The 17,742-nt window shown below is 46.3% G+C and overlaps 1 protein-coding gene across 1 annotated transcript in view; it reads right to left on the reverse strand.

Moving 5' to 3' along the window:
* Positions 1-8,097: 8,097 nt before the first annotated feature.
* The window catches only part of LOC136006284 (AF4/FMR2 family member 1-like), a 28,213-nt gene continuing 18,568 nt past the window's right edge, over positions 8,098-17,742 (reverse strand). Inside the window, exons 10-19 of the mRNA XM_065664318.1 lie at positions 17,094-17,194; positions 15,233-15,464; positions 14,022-14,113; positions 13,484-13,553; positions 12,575-12,705; positions 11,295-11,366; positions 10,771-10,864; positions 10,634-10,671; positions 9,050-9,264; positions 8,098-8,207 (exon numbers count right to left, since the gene is read on the reverse strand). Coding sequence (XP_065520390.1) covers positions 8,098-8,207; positions 9,050-9,264; positions 10,634-10,671; positions 10,771-10,864; positions 11,295-11,366; positions 12,575-12,705; positions 13,484-13,553; positions 14,022-14,113; positions 15,233-15,464; positions 17,094-17,194 — 1,155 coding nt within the window. The remainder of the gene's footprint in view (positions 8,208-9,049; positions 9,265-10,633; positions 10,672-10,770; positions 10,865-11,294; positions 11,367-12,574; positions 12,706-13,483; positions 13,554-14,021; positions 14,114-15,232; positions 15,465-17,093; positions 17,195-17,742) is intronic.

Genomic DNA, 17,742 nt, shown 5'->3' on the forward strand with positions numbered 1-17,742 from the left:
CAGGGAAACCTCAGGGAAACTCCTGAGTGAAAACCTTTATAGGTTTGTTGAAGATAAAACTGGATGCTCAGAACACAGCACTGATTGTGGAGCTTCCCAACAGCTTCAGCCCCACATCACTGCCCAGAACCATGATGATGAGCACAAGGGGTTGTGCTCACCTCAGTTGCTGCTTGGCTGCCCTGTCAGCTGAGACAGCTGCAGGATGCTCCGTGTGATCTTGTGTGATGGGAGCACCAAAGGGAAGAGATTCATCCTACAGATTGTCCTCAGGTGACAGGAGTTCAACTAATTAACCTGCTCAGCCCTAGTTAGAACAAGTGGCTAGGAAGCCCCTAACTCCAGATGACTCCCACCGTTAAATGGGGCTTTCTATCTTGAATCAGGCTGAAACCGCATTCAAAACTGTTCTCAGCACTGCTGCAGTGCAGAGTTGTGCAGACCCAAGTACTTGATTCCAGATGCTCCACCTAAATCTTTTGCTGGCTGCTGTTACCACGGCTGTATTTGTTCTCTGAACCTTTGCATGCTCTCTCGACTGGAGCCGGCAGCAAATAAAGCGCTTCTAGCCAAGAGATGACACTTGGACCTGCAACTCTTTCCTGGCTCTGGCAGCAAGGTTGGTGGCGTTGCTGCCGCTTGGTGGCATTCCAGCACAATTCCTTGGGTTCCAGACTGTTGCGTTTCAAAGCTGCTCCAGCACAAGAAAAGCCTAGAGGAAGTGCGGAAGATCAACGGACAGCACGCTGATTAATGTAATCAGAAACTGACCTGTATTCACTTCAGAGCACTGCCTTTTATAGCTTCCAAGCCTGGTCCCGCGCTTAAGATTTACAATGATTGGTTTCTACACATAAATCCAAGACAGCTGATTGGTTCCTTCTTCAGCATCCGGGAGCAACACTAGCTGATTGGTCCCTTCTTCAGCATCCGGGAGTCGTTTCCCTCCTGCAGAACTTCCGCATACGTGGCCCCGACTTTGCTCTGAAGTACCCGGAACTAGGCCATTAGTCCTCACTACGAACTCTAACCAATGGCAAGAGCCCCGCATCGCTCACGTGCCCATTGCTTGTTAGAAAGCCCTCAACACCGTACCTTGACTAAACACATCACTGGTGTTTCACGTGGGCTGTAACGTGCCCAAGTCCTCATTGCAGGAGCATAAAGTTTACAGAAAATGGTGGCCCAAGAGCACTGCCGGTCTCAGGTAGTGATGGGTTACTAAAAGTGCCGTTAGCATACAGAAAGCACAGGCTGCCAACAGGCTATTTTAGTGTTTGGAGAGCAGCACAGGGCTGAGAAACTGCAGTCAACTTGAATGCAGCTCCTTTGCCAAATGTAACATTTGGCTTTGAAAAGGATAAGCCAAGCCAAAGCGACAAAGCCAGACACTTTATGGTACGTAACACATCTCAAAAGAGATTAAACACAGTTGCAGAATGCGATTTAGTCAAGAAAGGCCCAATAAATAAACAAACTCTGATTGCAAAGCAACCCCAACATGGTTTTGGCTGCTTTAGCTGGGGATGGGGCCACTGCCTTGGGCAGAGAGCTGAGGAGGGCCATGGATGCTTGCTGCAGCCCCACGGCCTCCTGCTCCCCCTTTGCCCTCCCTGGCTTTGAGATGACCTCCGCGCTGGCACGTCACACCTCCTCCTCCTGCTGCATCCCTCCTCTTCCACTCCCCATCTCCATCCCACCTCCAAAATGAACCCTCCTCTCTTTAGCCCCAAGCAAGGATTGGAGGAAACAAACCTTTTGGGGTGCGAGGGGGAGGGAAATGAGGGAAGAGAGGATGTGAGTGACACAGGTGCAGCTGCACCCTGGCTGACAGAGAGGGCATCTTGTGTTCAACTCACCCTCGCTCCCCACCAGAACCAGAACAAGATCCACACATGTACGGCCACAACCATGAGCTGCCTTCCCGTGCTCCTCTTCCTACCTTCCATGCATCTTGCAGCCGGCCTGGGGGAGACCTGCTGTCACACCACTTGAAACACTGATCGATGGCAGGGAACCGAGTCCCACTCCCACCTTGCCTGAGCAAAGGCACCACCAAGTTCCTCCTGTCTAAGCCTGGAACTAAAACTCCCACCAGATGCTCACATGGGCATGGTTCACATCTGGGTTTTTTTTACTAAAGAGACATTTCTTTCCTTCCTCTTTCTTCAATACCAGCTTTGCCATTGGGGCTTTACGTGTGCAGCAAAAAAGTGTGCTGACCCCCCAGAAAGCGTACATTTTAGATACAGCATCTGTAACAGCAGCCTGTCTGGTGGGTATTACAACAGGCTTCAGGATCCTCTACAGTTTACAGACTACACTGGAAAACCACATCCTTGGGTAGCAAACATCTTGGGCACAGTGTCTGATGCAGAAAGGACCTGAATAATGCACAAATTGTATCACAATAGTGCATAGAGACATGCAGAAATCATTCTTCCAAGGCACAGTTACACTGCCCAACATAAAACCAAATAATGGGAAAAGCCCCAAACAAGAACTGTTAAGGCCATTGCAAAGAGCTCACCTCACACAACCCACGAGAAGCAGAGCTACCATGGGGCATGGAAGCCTGTGGGATTCCCTGAGGGAATGGTATTTCCCTATCAGCGAGTGCTCAGAGCCAGGCTCTGGTGGCTGCTGGCGGCTGACTCCGGCACAGTCTTCCCTGTCCCATTTCAGGAGGAGAAGAGGCTGATGCCTTGAATCATGACCCTCCTGTCACTCTAAGCACCTAGATTTGCACTCGTTCTTAAAGGAAAGGGCAGGGGGTGACAAAGAGGGGAGCAATTGAAACAGAGACTTCTTGTTCATAAGTTCATACTTAAACCTCATTCAGAAGGGAAACGCTGAGACCATTCAGAGATAAAAGGCAAACTGCAGCTTCTCTACAAGAAGCATGAAAATGCTTGCAACAACTCGTAACCAATGGGCTACTTCGTTCATTGTTTATTTCCCCAGATGAATGAATGGACCGTCTGAGAAACTCCATCACACTCAGGGCAGAAAACATCATTTACAAGAGGGGCGTATGTCCCCAAAAGAAGTTGAAGATGTGCAGATTTGTAATGGGAACCAAGAGGGAAGGGAGAGGACAAAACAAAAGCAAGGACGTCGCAGTCAGACTTTGACCTTAATTTACAGAGGAGCTCTCTGTGGGGTTTTCAACTGTTAAACAAATGGCATCTTAAAAATAGAACATTTGACAATTTCAACACATGCATTACTTCTCCTAAATAAATAGGGCATGGAAATGATTTTGCTGTGCTACCATAGCTGCCTCCTTTCCTTACGGGACTTCACCATCACCTGCTTTCCCTTGGATTCATGATTTTGTTCCTCAATGGCAAATGTGATTTCTTCCACTATTATGTGTTTTGGTTTTATTCATTCATTCATTCCTCCGTTCGCACTTGTTAAGACCTGATACAGGCCCAAGTGGAAATGATGAGCATCTTGCCTAACCCTTCACAGGCCTCTGACCTGGCTCGAGGAGGAAACATGATGGCTTTTAAAAAATTAACTCTTATTGAAACAGTCTCCCCCATGACCTGCAACAAAGCACAGCTTCCTATGTGGCTTGGTACTGATGCTTCCTCAGCTTGCTTTTGAAACAAAAGCCCCCAAGTACCACCCTGCATACCTGTGACACAAACTGCCCATGATCCCATTTCCTCCAGTTATAGCAGAGTTTGCCCCGGGAGTGGGAGCAGTCCTTGCATGACCACTGGCACACGGTAGCAGAGCACATGTGCCCTTTCCCAGTTGTAAAGAGGCAAATGCCGGTACATCTGCCTTCACCAGGTGTCTTCTTACCAACTCTGCTCACACAATGCACTTGCATGAGCTTTCCAGGGCAACAGATGATCACCATCTGGGCAGCAAAGTGCCTAAAGGGCTGGCAAGGACAGGACCTGGTGCACCCACAGCTTGCAGCGGGCGGTTCCCCTGGGGTGGGCAAGTGGCTCTGCAATGGGAGCACGCTCTGGCAGCAGGGAGTGAGAGGGCTGTATGCAACATTACAGTCCCGAGGGGACCTGCGTCCCTGCTTCACCTTACGCTTACCCATAACTGACACTCTGCTAAGGTGCTTGCAGACTCCCACAGTGGTTTTCAGATTCAATAAAGCCTTCTCCCTTCCTTCCTCCTCCTCAGCTGCCTAGCCTAAAAATTGCTAAATTGCTTTGAAGACAATGTCAGAAGGCGGCATCGTCCCACTAGTATGGAATCGAGCTCCAAAGTGCATGTCAAGCCTTCAGGCTGGCTGGCCATCCCATGCTTCCTGAGAGTGTGAGGTGTCCCTGCCCATGGCAGGGGGGTTGGAACCAGATAATCTTGAGGTCCTTTCCAACCCTAACTATTCTATGATTCTAACAAAACAGTGAAAGCTGAGCCCCTCTCTGTCCCTGGCTCACCCAGAGCAGTCCAGGGAGAAGGAGCGCAAGTGAAGTTTGATGGGTAAAAGAGCGAGGGGGGGACATGGACCTTCCTTCCACTGGTTAGGACAGCTTATCCCTGAAGTGCACTAAGGCTTTCAATAAAGTGAACATACAAGGACAGCCCCTTGAAGGTACAGGAAGGCCCAGCCAGGATCCTGGCAGTCCCGCACTGCCAGGGTAGGCGAGAGGACTCCAGGCTTCCTGGTGGCAGAGGCCATTTCTACAGACACTACTTTTGGAAACGCAGACCTTTTGTTCTCCACTTTCGTGACCATCCAGACTACTAGCAGGTAGTTTACACAATACTGCTGCACACACGCAGACCTGCTCCTCCATCCTGAAATCGTGTGGAAAACGGAGCTCATCCTTTCCTGTAAGAACAGTTATTTTAGGACACCATTCTCTTCACCACTCCACAGGTCTGTCCGAGACAGGGCAAGGCATGCCAGAGGGGACCAGAGGGCTAAGGCACACTGTGAGATACGAGGAGAGCTGGATGCTGCTGTCACACAACAGGAAATCTCTGGGTAGAGAACGGTGTCCCCTTTCTGAACACACAAGTGCCGCAGATGCTGCCCTCAGAGTTACTGTCACCTGCACAATCACAGCTTCAAAATGCAGCCCCCAGCAAGGAAAAAATGCTTGCAAACAGCTCATTATTCCTTGGGTGTTCCCTTGACAAATTCCTAAGTTGGTACCAGTTCCTGCTTTTAGATATTCACTGACACCAACAACGCTTACAGGCAGATACCCAAACACAAGATTTGTCTTACGTTCCACATTCAACCACTCAGCCCCTCTTTAGAGAGAAGCCATTCCTCCCCATGTAAGCTCTCAGACCCAGAACAGTGTCCAAACAATCACAGTGACCCAGTACAAGCCAAGTACCCCTCCTGTCAAAATGGCAAAAAGCAACAGGACAAGGAGTCCTCAGTGTCAGTGATCTCCCTTCACCACAGCAGAGGCAGAGCTGTTTCCAACCACACTTGGTCATTTTGCCACCCCAGCTGTGTTTGGCTGACAAGGTTTAAACCAAACAAGACCCTAAGGAACACAGCTCAAGTGCTAAGAGCATGTGTGCGTGGCAAGGAGGAAGACAGCGGCGATGACTTGAGCGAACTCGCAGCACTGAAGGCAGTGGCTTTCCCCCACTTCTCAGGACAGCGGGTGGCTGACAAATGCAAAAGGGTGAGGTCGGAAACAGGCAAGGCAGTAATTTCTGTGGCTTTTATTATAACATAACGCTGCCTGGCGCTGATGAGGTTGTTCCTTGCCAATGCAGAGGTAAAGACACCAAAGGCTGCACCTCTGCTCGCAATAACCTTTCTCTCAGATGTCTTCTGGGCAAACAGCTGTTGCAACCCGGGAGATGTTGCATAATAACCTCGGGAGGAAGATTTCCTTCTTGACGGCACTTCCTCCTGTATAATTCTTGTTCTGCTGGTTATTCATCATATTCATCATGTTTGTAGACCATCAATACCTTGAGCCGTTCAGACAATTCATAGCACTTTGTCGTTTTAAAGGAAGGTGTCATTAACGCTGTGGCTTTCCTCCTAAAAACAGTTGAAAGATTTTCCATTATACCCAGATCTATCCCACAATGATTCCTTTTCCTCTGCAAGTGCTTTCTAGCTGAGAATTCAACAGTTCAACACCTGAACTATCTAAGAATGCTATAAAGAGAGGCTGAGACTTTGAAAGTGCAAAAAAAACCAAACAAAAAAATCCCAAGGGGAAGAAAACAAGAAGAAATAATAACAATAGAAATCAGAATAAGAACGATAGTAAGAAAAACAAGTTCCAGGTACTTAAGAAGAAAAAGTTGTCCCAGGTACCTACAACGCTGGTCCAGGTATCTACGACGCTGTTCCAGGTTCCTACAAAGCTGTTCTAGGTACCTACGATGCTGTTCCAGGTACCTAAGATGTTCTTCCAGGTACCTAAGAAATTGTTCGAGGTACCAAAGAAATTGTTCCTGGTTCCAAAAAAGTTGTTCCTGGCTCCAAAGAAGTTGTTCCTGGTTGCAAAGAAGTTGTTCGAGGTACCTAAGAAGTTGTTTGAGGTACCTAAGAAGTTGTTTGAGGTACCTAAGAAGTTGTTGCAGGCAACTAAGAAGTTGTTCCAGCTGCTTAAGAAGTTGTTCCACTTACCAAACAAGTTGTTGCAGGTACCTAAGAAGCTGTTTCGGGTACCTAAGAAGTTCTGCCAGGTACCTAAGAAGTTGTTGCAGGCAACTAAGAAGTTGTTGCATGTACCTAAGTAGTTGTTCCAGGTGCTTAAGAAGTTGTTCCAGGTGCTTAAGAAGTTGTTCCAGATGCTTTAGAAGTTGTTCCACGTACCAAAGAAGTTGTTGCAGGTACAGAAGAAGTTCTTCCAGGCACCTAACAAGTTGTTGCAGGTACCTAACAAGTTGTTGCAGGTACCTAAGAAGCTGTTGCAGGTACCTAAGAAGTTGTTCCAGGGGCTTAAGAAGTTGTTCCACGTACCAAAGAAGTTGTTGCAGGTACACAAGAAGCTGTTCCAGGTACCTAAGAAGTCCTTCCAGATACCTAAGAAGTTCTTGCAGGCACTTAAGAAGTTGTTGCAGGCACCTAAGAAGTTGTTCTAGGGGCTTAAGAAGTTGTTCCACGTACCAAATAAGTTGTTCCAGGTACCTAAAAAGCTGTTTCGGGTACCTAAGAAGTTGTTGCAGGTATCTAAGAAGTTGTTGCAGGTACCAAAGAAGTTCTTTCAGGCACCTAAGAAGTTGTTGCGGATTCCAAAGAAGTTGTTGCAGGTACCTAAGAAGTTGTTACAGGTACCTAAGAAGATTCAGGGGCTTAAGTAGTTGTTCCACGTACCAAAGTAGTTGTTCAAGGTATCTAAGAAGCTGTTCGAGGTAGCTAAGTAGTTCTTCCAAGTACCTAAGAAGAAGTTGTTTCAGGTACTTAACAAGAAGAAGTTGTTCCACCTACTTAAGAAGAAGAACCAACTTAACTAACTTGAGCACCAGTTAAGGCATTTTACTTTTCAGTCTCAGCCAGTGTATACTCTGTCTAACATAATGGACCAGTCTGATCAAGCTGCTGGTCAGTGACAGCTGCTCCGATGCTGCGTCGAGTTCCTCAAAAAGCTCTGGAAGAATAGAGAGAAAACGTTTGGTTGGTTTCACACAAGAGGCACGGAGAGACAACAGCAGCACACTGTCACTTGGGAAGTACCGTTAAAGACTGTTCATACAGAGAGCTCAGCAGTATTAGAAGGCTGGGAAGTGTTCACAAGCACGCACGGCAGGGCATATGAGGGGAAAAGGCACTCACACGTGCATACGCACCGAACCACTTCCCCCAGTGCTGCCTCTAAAAGGACATTGAGACTCCATGGCAGCGGGCACAAGTCTGGGTGTTCACACGCCAGTCCCTGCCACGTGCTCCTCCAGGTGTTAAACAGGCCAGATTTGACTGTCTTTCTGAATGATGCCCAGAAGCACACACAGCTGTCAGAACATCCCCTTCCCTTCATCCGCCCTCAAACCTTGGAGCCATCATGACTTCTCAACTGAAGAGGTTTAAGCATTTCTATGGCTTGACAGGCTATACAGCTCTAATCTGAATTGCTTTTAGCTGGGCACTTCAGGCAGGTTTAAGGTAGTCCTCCTGTCCTCCCACCAGCTTCAGGCACTATGCTCCTTCTGCACACGTAGGAGATGGCTCTTGTAGCCCATCTGAGGCTGCTGGGAGGTGCTGTCAGGCCGCACACCCTGCTCTGTGCTGGCAATCTTCTCTGCAGGTGACAGCAAGTTATGGGAAATTAGCCCCCCTGTTCCTTTCCAGTCACCTTTGTGAGACATTCCTGTAGGACCCGCCTTCCAGTGACATGGGCTTGTCCCAGTCCCTTAGTCCCTCCAGTCTCAATCATGTTGCAGAGTACCTTTCAGCTCTCCTGTTTTACACACAAAGGTTGGAGGCTGAAAACTTCTGCTCAGCTGTGTAAGGAACATTTCAGGAGCATTCTCTGAATTCCAGCCACTGCCTCATCAGTGTATTTTTACAGCCTTCCAGCAACTGAGCCAGGCACATTGGTCTTTTGGGGTTTTGTGAGTTTGCCAACAGATCGTGACAATACATCCCTTCACCCACAGCAGCTCTGAAAACTGTGCTTTATGGAAAATGACGCTGCAAATGCCACGTGGAAGAGCAGGTTGCAGACTGAAGGCACCCAATCTAGGGCTTTTGTGCATTCACCAACAAAAGCACAGGGCTGCAGGCCAAACTGTTTCTACTGAAAGTGAACCCTCTCAGCAAACCTAAGCGTCGCAAAGGGAAAAGTAGCCAGCAAAAGACTCCTTATGCCTCTTGTGTTACCAGGAAACACGAGTGGGCTGGTTCCCTGCACTTGATATGCTCACCCCTTAGCTCTTAGACATTTGAGGATGCCGAGCCAACCTTTTCATTGGAACACTCATCAGCGTATCATCATCAAGTGTCTCTGCCAGTATGCCATAGCTGTCTGTATGCGATGCTTTGGTCTTTAGGGATGATGTTTGCTACACTGGTAGAATGTAGGCATGCACATACTCATAAACACAACACAAAAGACAGAAAAGCCAGAGGGGAAAAACTTACCCTTATTCTTCAGGATCAGTGCATCAGCTTGTTCCCAATTATTAAGTGCAGAGAGACCACAGGAAGTGATGTTGACGTAGGAGTAGGTCATGTCTAGGATATTGGAGGAGACAGTGGTTGAAGAGCACATCTTGTTGCCACTGTAGGTGCTAGCTCCCGGCTGAGAAGTGGTAGGAGACGGCATTGGAAAAGATGGAGAAGGCATGCCTGTGCTCCTGCAGGAGAAAGAAACACCATCGTGAACATTTAACTTCAGAGTTTAAAACCTTGCCACAGACCATCTCATGCCAGGAGCTATCCGGTATCAACCAGGCTTGCAGAATGGAGCAGTGTTGAAAACTGAGATGTGTTCAGCTACGTAGCAAGTAACTGTCCTCTGAGTGCAAGGCCAAGGTTTTTGAAGCGATTTGCAACTCTTAAGGACTCCTCTTGACAGCAGAAAACATAGGACCAGTATCAGAAAGGGCTATACATCCACCTTCCAGAATCTACACCTACTTCAGGTAGAGAGTAGAGGCCTTCACCAGACCCTCTAAGTACTTGTTCCTAATGACTTCCATTGCAGGCATGCTGAAGCTCCCCACTTATGGAGGCTGGAGTTTCTGACAGCCAGTCAAAGCAGCCAGGTCTGCCCACACACACTTATTTAGAGACCTAGAGAAGCTAAAAGCAGGCAGCTGCCCGCTCTTCCAGACACAGGCTGGCTTCATCACAGGGCTTCAGCTCCACCACTCCAACCAACCTAATATTAGTCACTGGTATGACAGGGCTTCCACCGCTGCTCTTGGGTACCATCTACGTCCCAGTAAACTGTACTGTGCGAGGTGGCAGAAAAATAACTGGAATTTCAGCACCACTGTTAAAGACCAAACAACCCGATCACAACTGCGGAGTTTCAAAGGGACCCATGTGGAGCCCAGTAGCTATCTACCAAATGCAGTTACCACAGCACATAGAGGTCTTTCTTACTGTCATTAAATCACAGGCCCAGTCTCCTGGGTCAAACACTGTCAGGTGGCAGCTTGCCTTTTACTTTCGCTGCCACATACACAGCAACACTGCTGCAGATACCTAGAAAGGACAACATGCTCTAGAACTCACAATTAGAAAACGAGTTTCTTAATTGGTGACTGAGCTAAAGAGACAAATATTAAAGTATCACCTCAAAGTTATGCTGCCACAGGGTGAAGGCATGACCCTAATGGACAGTGGCCAGGAAATTAGGAGGGTATCTCACTAAGTATCAAAGGATCTCTAACAGAACAAAGATGACAACAAGGGCTTTGAAACAGCATAGTGATGGTACCTTCTTTGCTCCTCTGACCACTTCTTTGGTAAAGAACTGCTCTGCCTGATACGCGGTAACTCTGGACCTCGTAACAAAGAAAACCTCTTCCCAACAAGAAGAGATGGGAAAGAGAGAGCGGAAACATACTCATGGCCCCTAACAGTATGATTTCAGGGGGCAAGAAGGAGCAAATGGAAAGGCACTCTCACATGCAGCTTGCAACTCAAAGACTCCAGCTGCTGTTTTCACTCACACCCTTATGGGCACATTACAACACATCTATTTTCAAATCTTACCTTGCAACAGATGGAGAAGGTGCTTTTGTGGGAAAACTCTGCAGCAAGAAAAGAACTCGGGTTAGATTTGGGCTGTTCAGCTGACATCAGCAACTACTGCAGCCATCCATCTGGCAGCTCAGTTACGCGTGTCCTACCTTGAAGTGGTCATTCAGAATGCTGGAATACTTTGCTGCAGTCTCTTTTTTGCCACGGAACATTGCCATGTCCAGAAGGGACAGGCAGCGCATGCTGTGAACAGAAACACAGCCAAGCTTGCTCAATATTCACGCTTGCTGCTGCCTGCTCAGCAGCCACCAGCCTTGTAGGACGCAGGCAGGCATGCCTCAGCTCTACTGCAAAGTCAAGAAAGCTCAGGATTTCTCCTCCTTCTGCTCATCATTAAAAAAGTCACTGTGAAATAATCACAAGGGGAAAGAAACCAAACGAGGGGGGGTCTGGTCTTTCATATAAACACGTGCCCAGCCTCTTACAGGTGCCACGGGCTGAGTAAAGCCCCCATCCAAAGACGTTCCTGTTCAGTCTGGGTTTTATAGCGTGAGGTTTTCTTCCTTGCAGAACCCTGATTCCCATTTCACTCACTCCTTTTCCCCTGAAAGCAATGAGTCTTTCACTCGATCAAGCCTAAAAAGTACGGAGGTACAGAAAACCAGTTACGCACCATAACACGGTAAAGATTTCTTCATGTGAAGAAGCTGAGGAGCTCATACAGTATTTTAGTGTCATGATGAACCTAAGGAAACAAAAGAAGGAGAACCTTGTCAGCCATCAGTGATCTGATGGCCCGCTCTGTATATGAAAAAACAGTGCATGCCATTATCTCAAAAGCTGGCCCAAAAGTCAGGAAACCTGCCCTGAGGTCTTAGTCCTGGCACCAAGTGCTTTGTATGATCTTGAACAGAGGACTGTCTCAAAATGCCTTGTTTTCCATGCAGCAGGAATAGATACGGCCTCTTATGTGACTCACTCTCCTCTCGCACGATCAACAGGCAGCGCCCCTTCAAGCAGATGTTCCCCATGGGCCACCTACAGGCCTGGGGCCCGTAAGACATGCCCCCAGCACTGAAAGTGAAATACCAATTCAAGTGTTTCTGGACCAGGCAGACATCTTAGAGGAAATGTTTCGCTTGGCAAAAACCAACCAAGCAAATCTCCTTTCTGAAAGCAAAGCAACAGCAGCAGCTGGGAAATACAGTCCATCGAGAGCAGAAAGCAAACAATTCCTTTTAGAAGTTTGTAGTCTAGGACAGAAAAACCTGACAGCTGTTTCAGCTGTGAGGCAGGGCATCAAATCAACTCTCAAACACACCCATACATCCCCTAATGTCAATATGAATAAACTGATACCTGTCTCTCTCCTATCCAGTACATGGTTCCTCAGGTTGTGCTGCCTGTATATGTCACACTGCCTATGTATGTCATACTACCTGCATATATCTACTATGGCTGTGAAACTAAACGGGGAAGGTTGCTAAAAGAAGCCCCAGTGAAGCGTACTGGTAGCAAAACACATGGCAGAAACCAGCAAAGTCTGCCTTCAATCAAGTTGCAAGACCTCTGGGGCACTGACTGCTCTTCCACATGCTGTACTGTTGCTTTGCTTTTTAAAACTGAAATGCTACTGAGCTCACATGCAAAAGCAACTTCAGATCTGGATAAAGGAAAAATCCCTTCATGTCCTTTCTTGTCAGAACCAGTGTTCTCTGGTGTACCTCAGCTGCAAGGCTCAAAGGCTCAGGAGGACGTGGTGCCTACTTCTTCTGATAAGCAATGCTGAACCATTCCAAAGGATTTGTCTCTGGTGCCTTTGCATGGTCCGTCTCGTGCTTACACAGCAACCTGAACTCTGCTCCATGGTGGGAACCCACAGCTGCCACAGCTGCAAACAAGCAACGCAAGTAACCCTTCCCCTCCAGACATGTTGCTTTGGAAACTGCTTACTTGATGAAATCTGTGGTGTCCTGGAATATTTTGTAGGCCATTTTCGGTGCATTCGATTCCACGGCAATTCCATATTCAATCAAGAAAAGGGCAGATTCTAGGTACTGGAAGGCCTTCGCAATCTTGTCAGTCTATTGGGAAGAAAATTCTCATTTTTAGACTAAGACAAAAACTACTTCTCTCAAGTGTACCCGAATTCCCTTTTTCTCCCTAGTAAGTCAGGATTTGAAGAAAGAAAAAGATGCAGGCCAGGCCTCCAGGTGACAGTTAATGTGGCCTTTGTGTGCTCTGGCTATTTGTATCTCTTCCTCTTGACCAATGGTTTCCCCAGGTATTTATTATCTTAACAGTTTTCAGATACTACTGTCCAGTCTTGGAGGCCTGCCTCACGAAAGGCAGGGTCCCTCACTTCATTTCCACAGGTAAATGGCAAGCAGCATATGTAAATTATGTGACTAAGGCATAACTAGCAAAAACTACACTGCTTCATGTACACTGTTAAACGGCACATGAAGAAGAGAGCTGGTTACACCCGCAAAGGGCACGTCCGAGTCTTGTCCCCCAGCAACACAATTACTGTCAGGATCCTGACATTTCAGAGGATACTGTCCTAAAACTGTTCTGACAAGGGCTTTGTCATAGCTCTGCAAAGCAAAGTGGCCTGCTAACCTCAGACAACATCTGCTCTAAATCCTGTTCTTGAGGCATATTCTCTGGATGTGTTTATAGCAAAGGGAAATGTCTGAATATTTGGGAAATAAAGACAGCATCCCCACATATGTCTTGAACATACTCCAGGTTTGGAGTACGGAAGTCATTTTAGCTAGTGAGTCCTCATTCACATGTACACAAATATTGGCTCCGAATGCATGAGCTGGTTTACATTTCTAGCACAGAGCCAAAACTTACCATTGCATCAGCTTTGTGCTTCAGCCTAATGGCCTCTTCTAGGTAGTATTCTGCTGGGTACTTCAGATGTCTGAATTGGGGACAGAGAGAGGAAAAAGAGAAAACAGAGAAAAGGCATAGGATGATTATCAATTTTACCTTCCCATCTCGAGGATGCTCCGAGTACAAACAGCCTTTGGTGAGCTTCTTTATAGCCTTATCGAACATGTTACAACTATGACAGTCACCAAGTAACTGTTGTCTGCATGTTCAGAAACACACAGCAGCTGAAGGCAACATTCTAATTTCTAAATTAATAACTAATTTCTAGAGTAGTGGTTCTAATACAAGCAATGTTGTAATTAGACCTTTGCTTTGTGGTAGGTGGGATAAGTCCCAGCCATGAGAAGACAGGAGAGGGCAAGTCACTGACAACCTCTCCTTCTCTCTTTCCTCCCCAGAGAAGTGCCTATAAAAGCAGAAGCCAGGGTGGCTGCAGGGCCAGCCTGGCCTGGTGGCTTTAGAAAGTACAGATGAGGGGTGTAAAACAAAACCTTACCTTTCAAACTTGAGTTGAGGTCTCTTTGGCTGGGAGGTACCATGTCGCAAAGAAGGCACTGGGAAAAGTTTTGTGACACATCCGGCAGATCCCTGACAAAGCACAGAATACAGATAAATCTGGTTAGAGAGACGTCAAAAACGATCCCAAAGCTTGCGTTCCCTAAATTTCAATAAGAAATGCTTTTTTGTCCCAGGCAGAGTCTGTCTTCCAGGCTCTACCTGTCTTCTTACCTACTTCCCCAGCACCTCCTCCAATAACGGAAATGGAAACCTGGCTTCTTACCTGACTGCTAGTAAGGCTTAATACCATTCATCTCATTAATGCTTTTCCCAAGCATGGGGAAATTAAGTAGCAGCTTTCCTTGCACAATGGCTAAGATAGCAGTGAGGCTGCAAGCAGCACATTTTTCACCGTGTTTCATGAAACCTTGCACTAACCAAAGCAGCAATAGGTAAGATCCATTCACACTTGTTTGCAGCTTAACCACACAATTGTTGATTCTCCATTGCCAACTACATTATAAGGAAAAAGCAAGCAGTTAGAAGCCAGCTGATAGAGCGAGCACAGTCGGGCTTGACTCACACAACATACGAGAGCGCACACACCCAGCCACTAGTAAATAGCAAGATAATTGAATTTTACAACCCAAAAATGCAAAGATCCAGCTGCAAGGATCACTAACAATTCCATAAGCAAACTATAAACCAAACTTCAACAGGGGAGATTTAGGTTAGAGAGATGGAAGAATTTCTTTACTGTGAGGATGGTGAGGCACTGAAATAGGTTGCCCAAGCAAGTGGGAAATGCTCCAACCCATCCCAAACCAATCTATGATACTATGAAAAACTTATACCCAGGTTGTATGTTTCTTATATTTAAGCAGCCCACTTTTCCCTTTTGTATACACCCTTATTTTACACCAATATTGTACTTGCAGGTGCCTGCAGTCAGAAACAGTTAGTGTCATCAACACGATGCGTTAGTTTTTTGCATGGACACCTCTTCTCACTATGCTTCACTAAATGAAATGAAAACAAATGATGGCAAGTCAGCAGAGAAGTTCTAATGTAGGCTTCTGGGCTAGCGACATATGGTTACAGATAGCCGTGAAAGGGCCTTTTCTGTATCCTCAGAGCATGTTTCTAAAGAGAATCACGCAGCACCCGCACGTTGCAGGAAACTTCCTGTTAGTTATAACAAATACCTACTTTGATACCCTTTGACAGTTCAGCTTGGTTACTCTCCAGTCTGCGGCGCTTGCAGATCAAAGGATCCTTGTTGTCGCTCTTGTTCTTGGCGGCGTTATCAAAGTCAGACAGCTCACTCTGGCTTCGGGGTCTCTTCTGGGCCACCTTTGTTGACTTTGGTGCTGGACGTATAGGAGGCAGCGGTGGCAGTGGTGGAGGTAGAAAATTTTGCTTCCGGTATTCATATGATGTTCTTGAGTTTGATGCTCTGGAGATGGGAAGAGAATTCAGCAATTGGGAGGAATATGATGCATCAATAATGTAGTGATTTTTTACAGACTTGGTTGCATCATGTACCAATTATGCTTAAATTTCTCTGGAAGTGAAGATGACAGTAAGAATCCAACAAAGGCAAAATGAAATTTCATTGCGCATTAGATACCACATCTTCAGCTGCTAACAACAGACAAGCAAGTTGCTTTTCAAGTAGAATTAAGCCCCGGGACTTGTCCTTGCAATAAAAACTTCTAACCAGGATAGCAGGATATTGCAAAAAAGGCATCCCTCCAACGCAGCCCCTTTTTACTTAAAGACACAGACAGTCAGTTCTCTGGGAGAAATCACCCAACAGGGCAAATAAACTGCAGCACTGCCTCTCTTTCCCCATTATGGTAGAAGGGGTCTTCTGTAGTTACAGATCCTCACCCTGACACTTGATCCTGTCCATACATGGACAGAATTAAACTGAGTTGTTCCTTTAAGATTTGCCTGCTCGACTAGACACCACTTACAAGACTGAGAGGGTTCAAGTCAGAGATTTCAAATGTTGCACTTTTTGAATGGCAGGGACTATCCCATTTAATAATATGGTGGCATATCAGATTTCTGAAGTTAGCAACACAAGGGAACTCCGGCAGATTTAAGCAACACCAAATAACTCTAAACCTTGTTTCACAACTGCTCATTTACCTCCCTTTTATTCAGCTTCTCAAAGTTTCCACAAAAATACTGAGCAGGGCATTCCAGCTCATGGACTGCAACATCAGAAGGAGGAAATTAACCCAGTGAAAAGACTGAAGTGTAATGTTGCACATCTGGCTTCATTCTGCTGTGCGTGGGTCAGTCCTCTCCCCTGTTGCACAACCCACTTTTCCCATGGCACAGTCCCTACTCACTGCACTCATGCTCCTTAGCTTCACTTCCTTGTTACAGCTTCAGAGAGGATTCTAGCACAGCAGCACCCTCTGACCTGAGCCAGTGCCCACTCTCCCCCATGCTACATCTTCTCCTTTCACTCCAAAAGCTGGAGCATGAGGTTTGCCTTCACTGAGAAAAAGGGAGGAATGAACTCCCGAGTCAAAGCCCCTCCATTATTACACCACCTGAAATATCACCCAACTAAATGCTAGCCCAGTGTTTCAGGGCTTTAAGAGTACATCTCTATTTTCTCTGCAGAAAAGCAGCTTACTCCTATTTTCATTTTCAGCCCACAAACCTCAACACTGTAGCAATCCAAGTCAATGCCTCAAATTCAAGCCATAAGCAAGAATTTAATGCAGTAGCCCATGACTGATGCACAAGCCTCCCATTTGAAGACATGCTCCTGGAAGCACTTGCTCTAGCAAGGATCTAGACAAAATGCGGGCAGTACAAATTAGGCATATTATATAGGGAAAATCTCAGTACATCCATTAGAAGCACTGAAAATGCTATGCTGGAATAAAGGACAAATTCCTGGCCATAAAGGCCACGTCAAATTCCAGACAGAGTCATGATTCACATTACCTTATAAGCAAATGTATAAGGACAGAAGATACAGTTTCTTTTTTAAGACAGACTCACTTTCGTGCATCTTTCTGCCATTCCACCACTGTATACTCACTTCAATTTCTTGGAGCCTTTCTTAGGTGAACAGTTCAGTGATTTGTTTTCTTTCTCTGATTTCACTTTCTTCCTACTCGTCTCTTCGTCCACTGCTTTCCTCTAACAGGAAGAAAGAAAACCAAATCACCCAGGTTTTTGAGGTTCATGTAAAGTATAAACCAGTACAGCTAAGTTTCATCTATTCTTGTTAAAAGTATTGAAAAGATACTGGAACCAAGAAAGGGGAAACCCAGACCGCAGCAGATACAGATTTCAGGTTCACTGACCAGTATCCTAAAATGACATTTTATCTACTTCTGCTTGGGTATTTTGTAGTGGCAGAGATGGAACTGCTCAACCTCTTGCTGCTAATCGTAATCAAAATTAAGGCACTTCCATTGCTCAAAATAAGCATTGCATCTGTTCCGGATGGGCTTTTTTTCTTCTACTTGGTATGAATTATACAGAAATGTATTCAGATTCCTCCTGATGTAGTCATGAACTGCCGACAATTGTGGGTTTTGATAAGTCTTATCAAAGGGAAGGGAAACACTGCATTCGGATGTGCAGGGCTTTTGGGGTTTAGTAACAAAACTATGATATAGATGAAATTTTAAGAGCCAGTTAAAACTGCTGCCACTGTCTTCCAACAGGAACCATTAAGGTAG

Source organism: Lathamus discolor, chromosome 1 (genome assembly GCF_037157495.1).
Source record: "Lathamus discolor isolate bLatDis1 chromosome 1, bLatDis1.hap1, whole genome shotgun sequence".
NCBI lineage: Eukaryota > Metazoa > Chordata > Aves > Psittaciformes > Psittacidae > Lathamus > Lathamus discolor.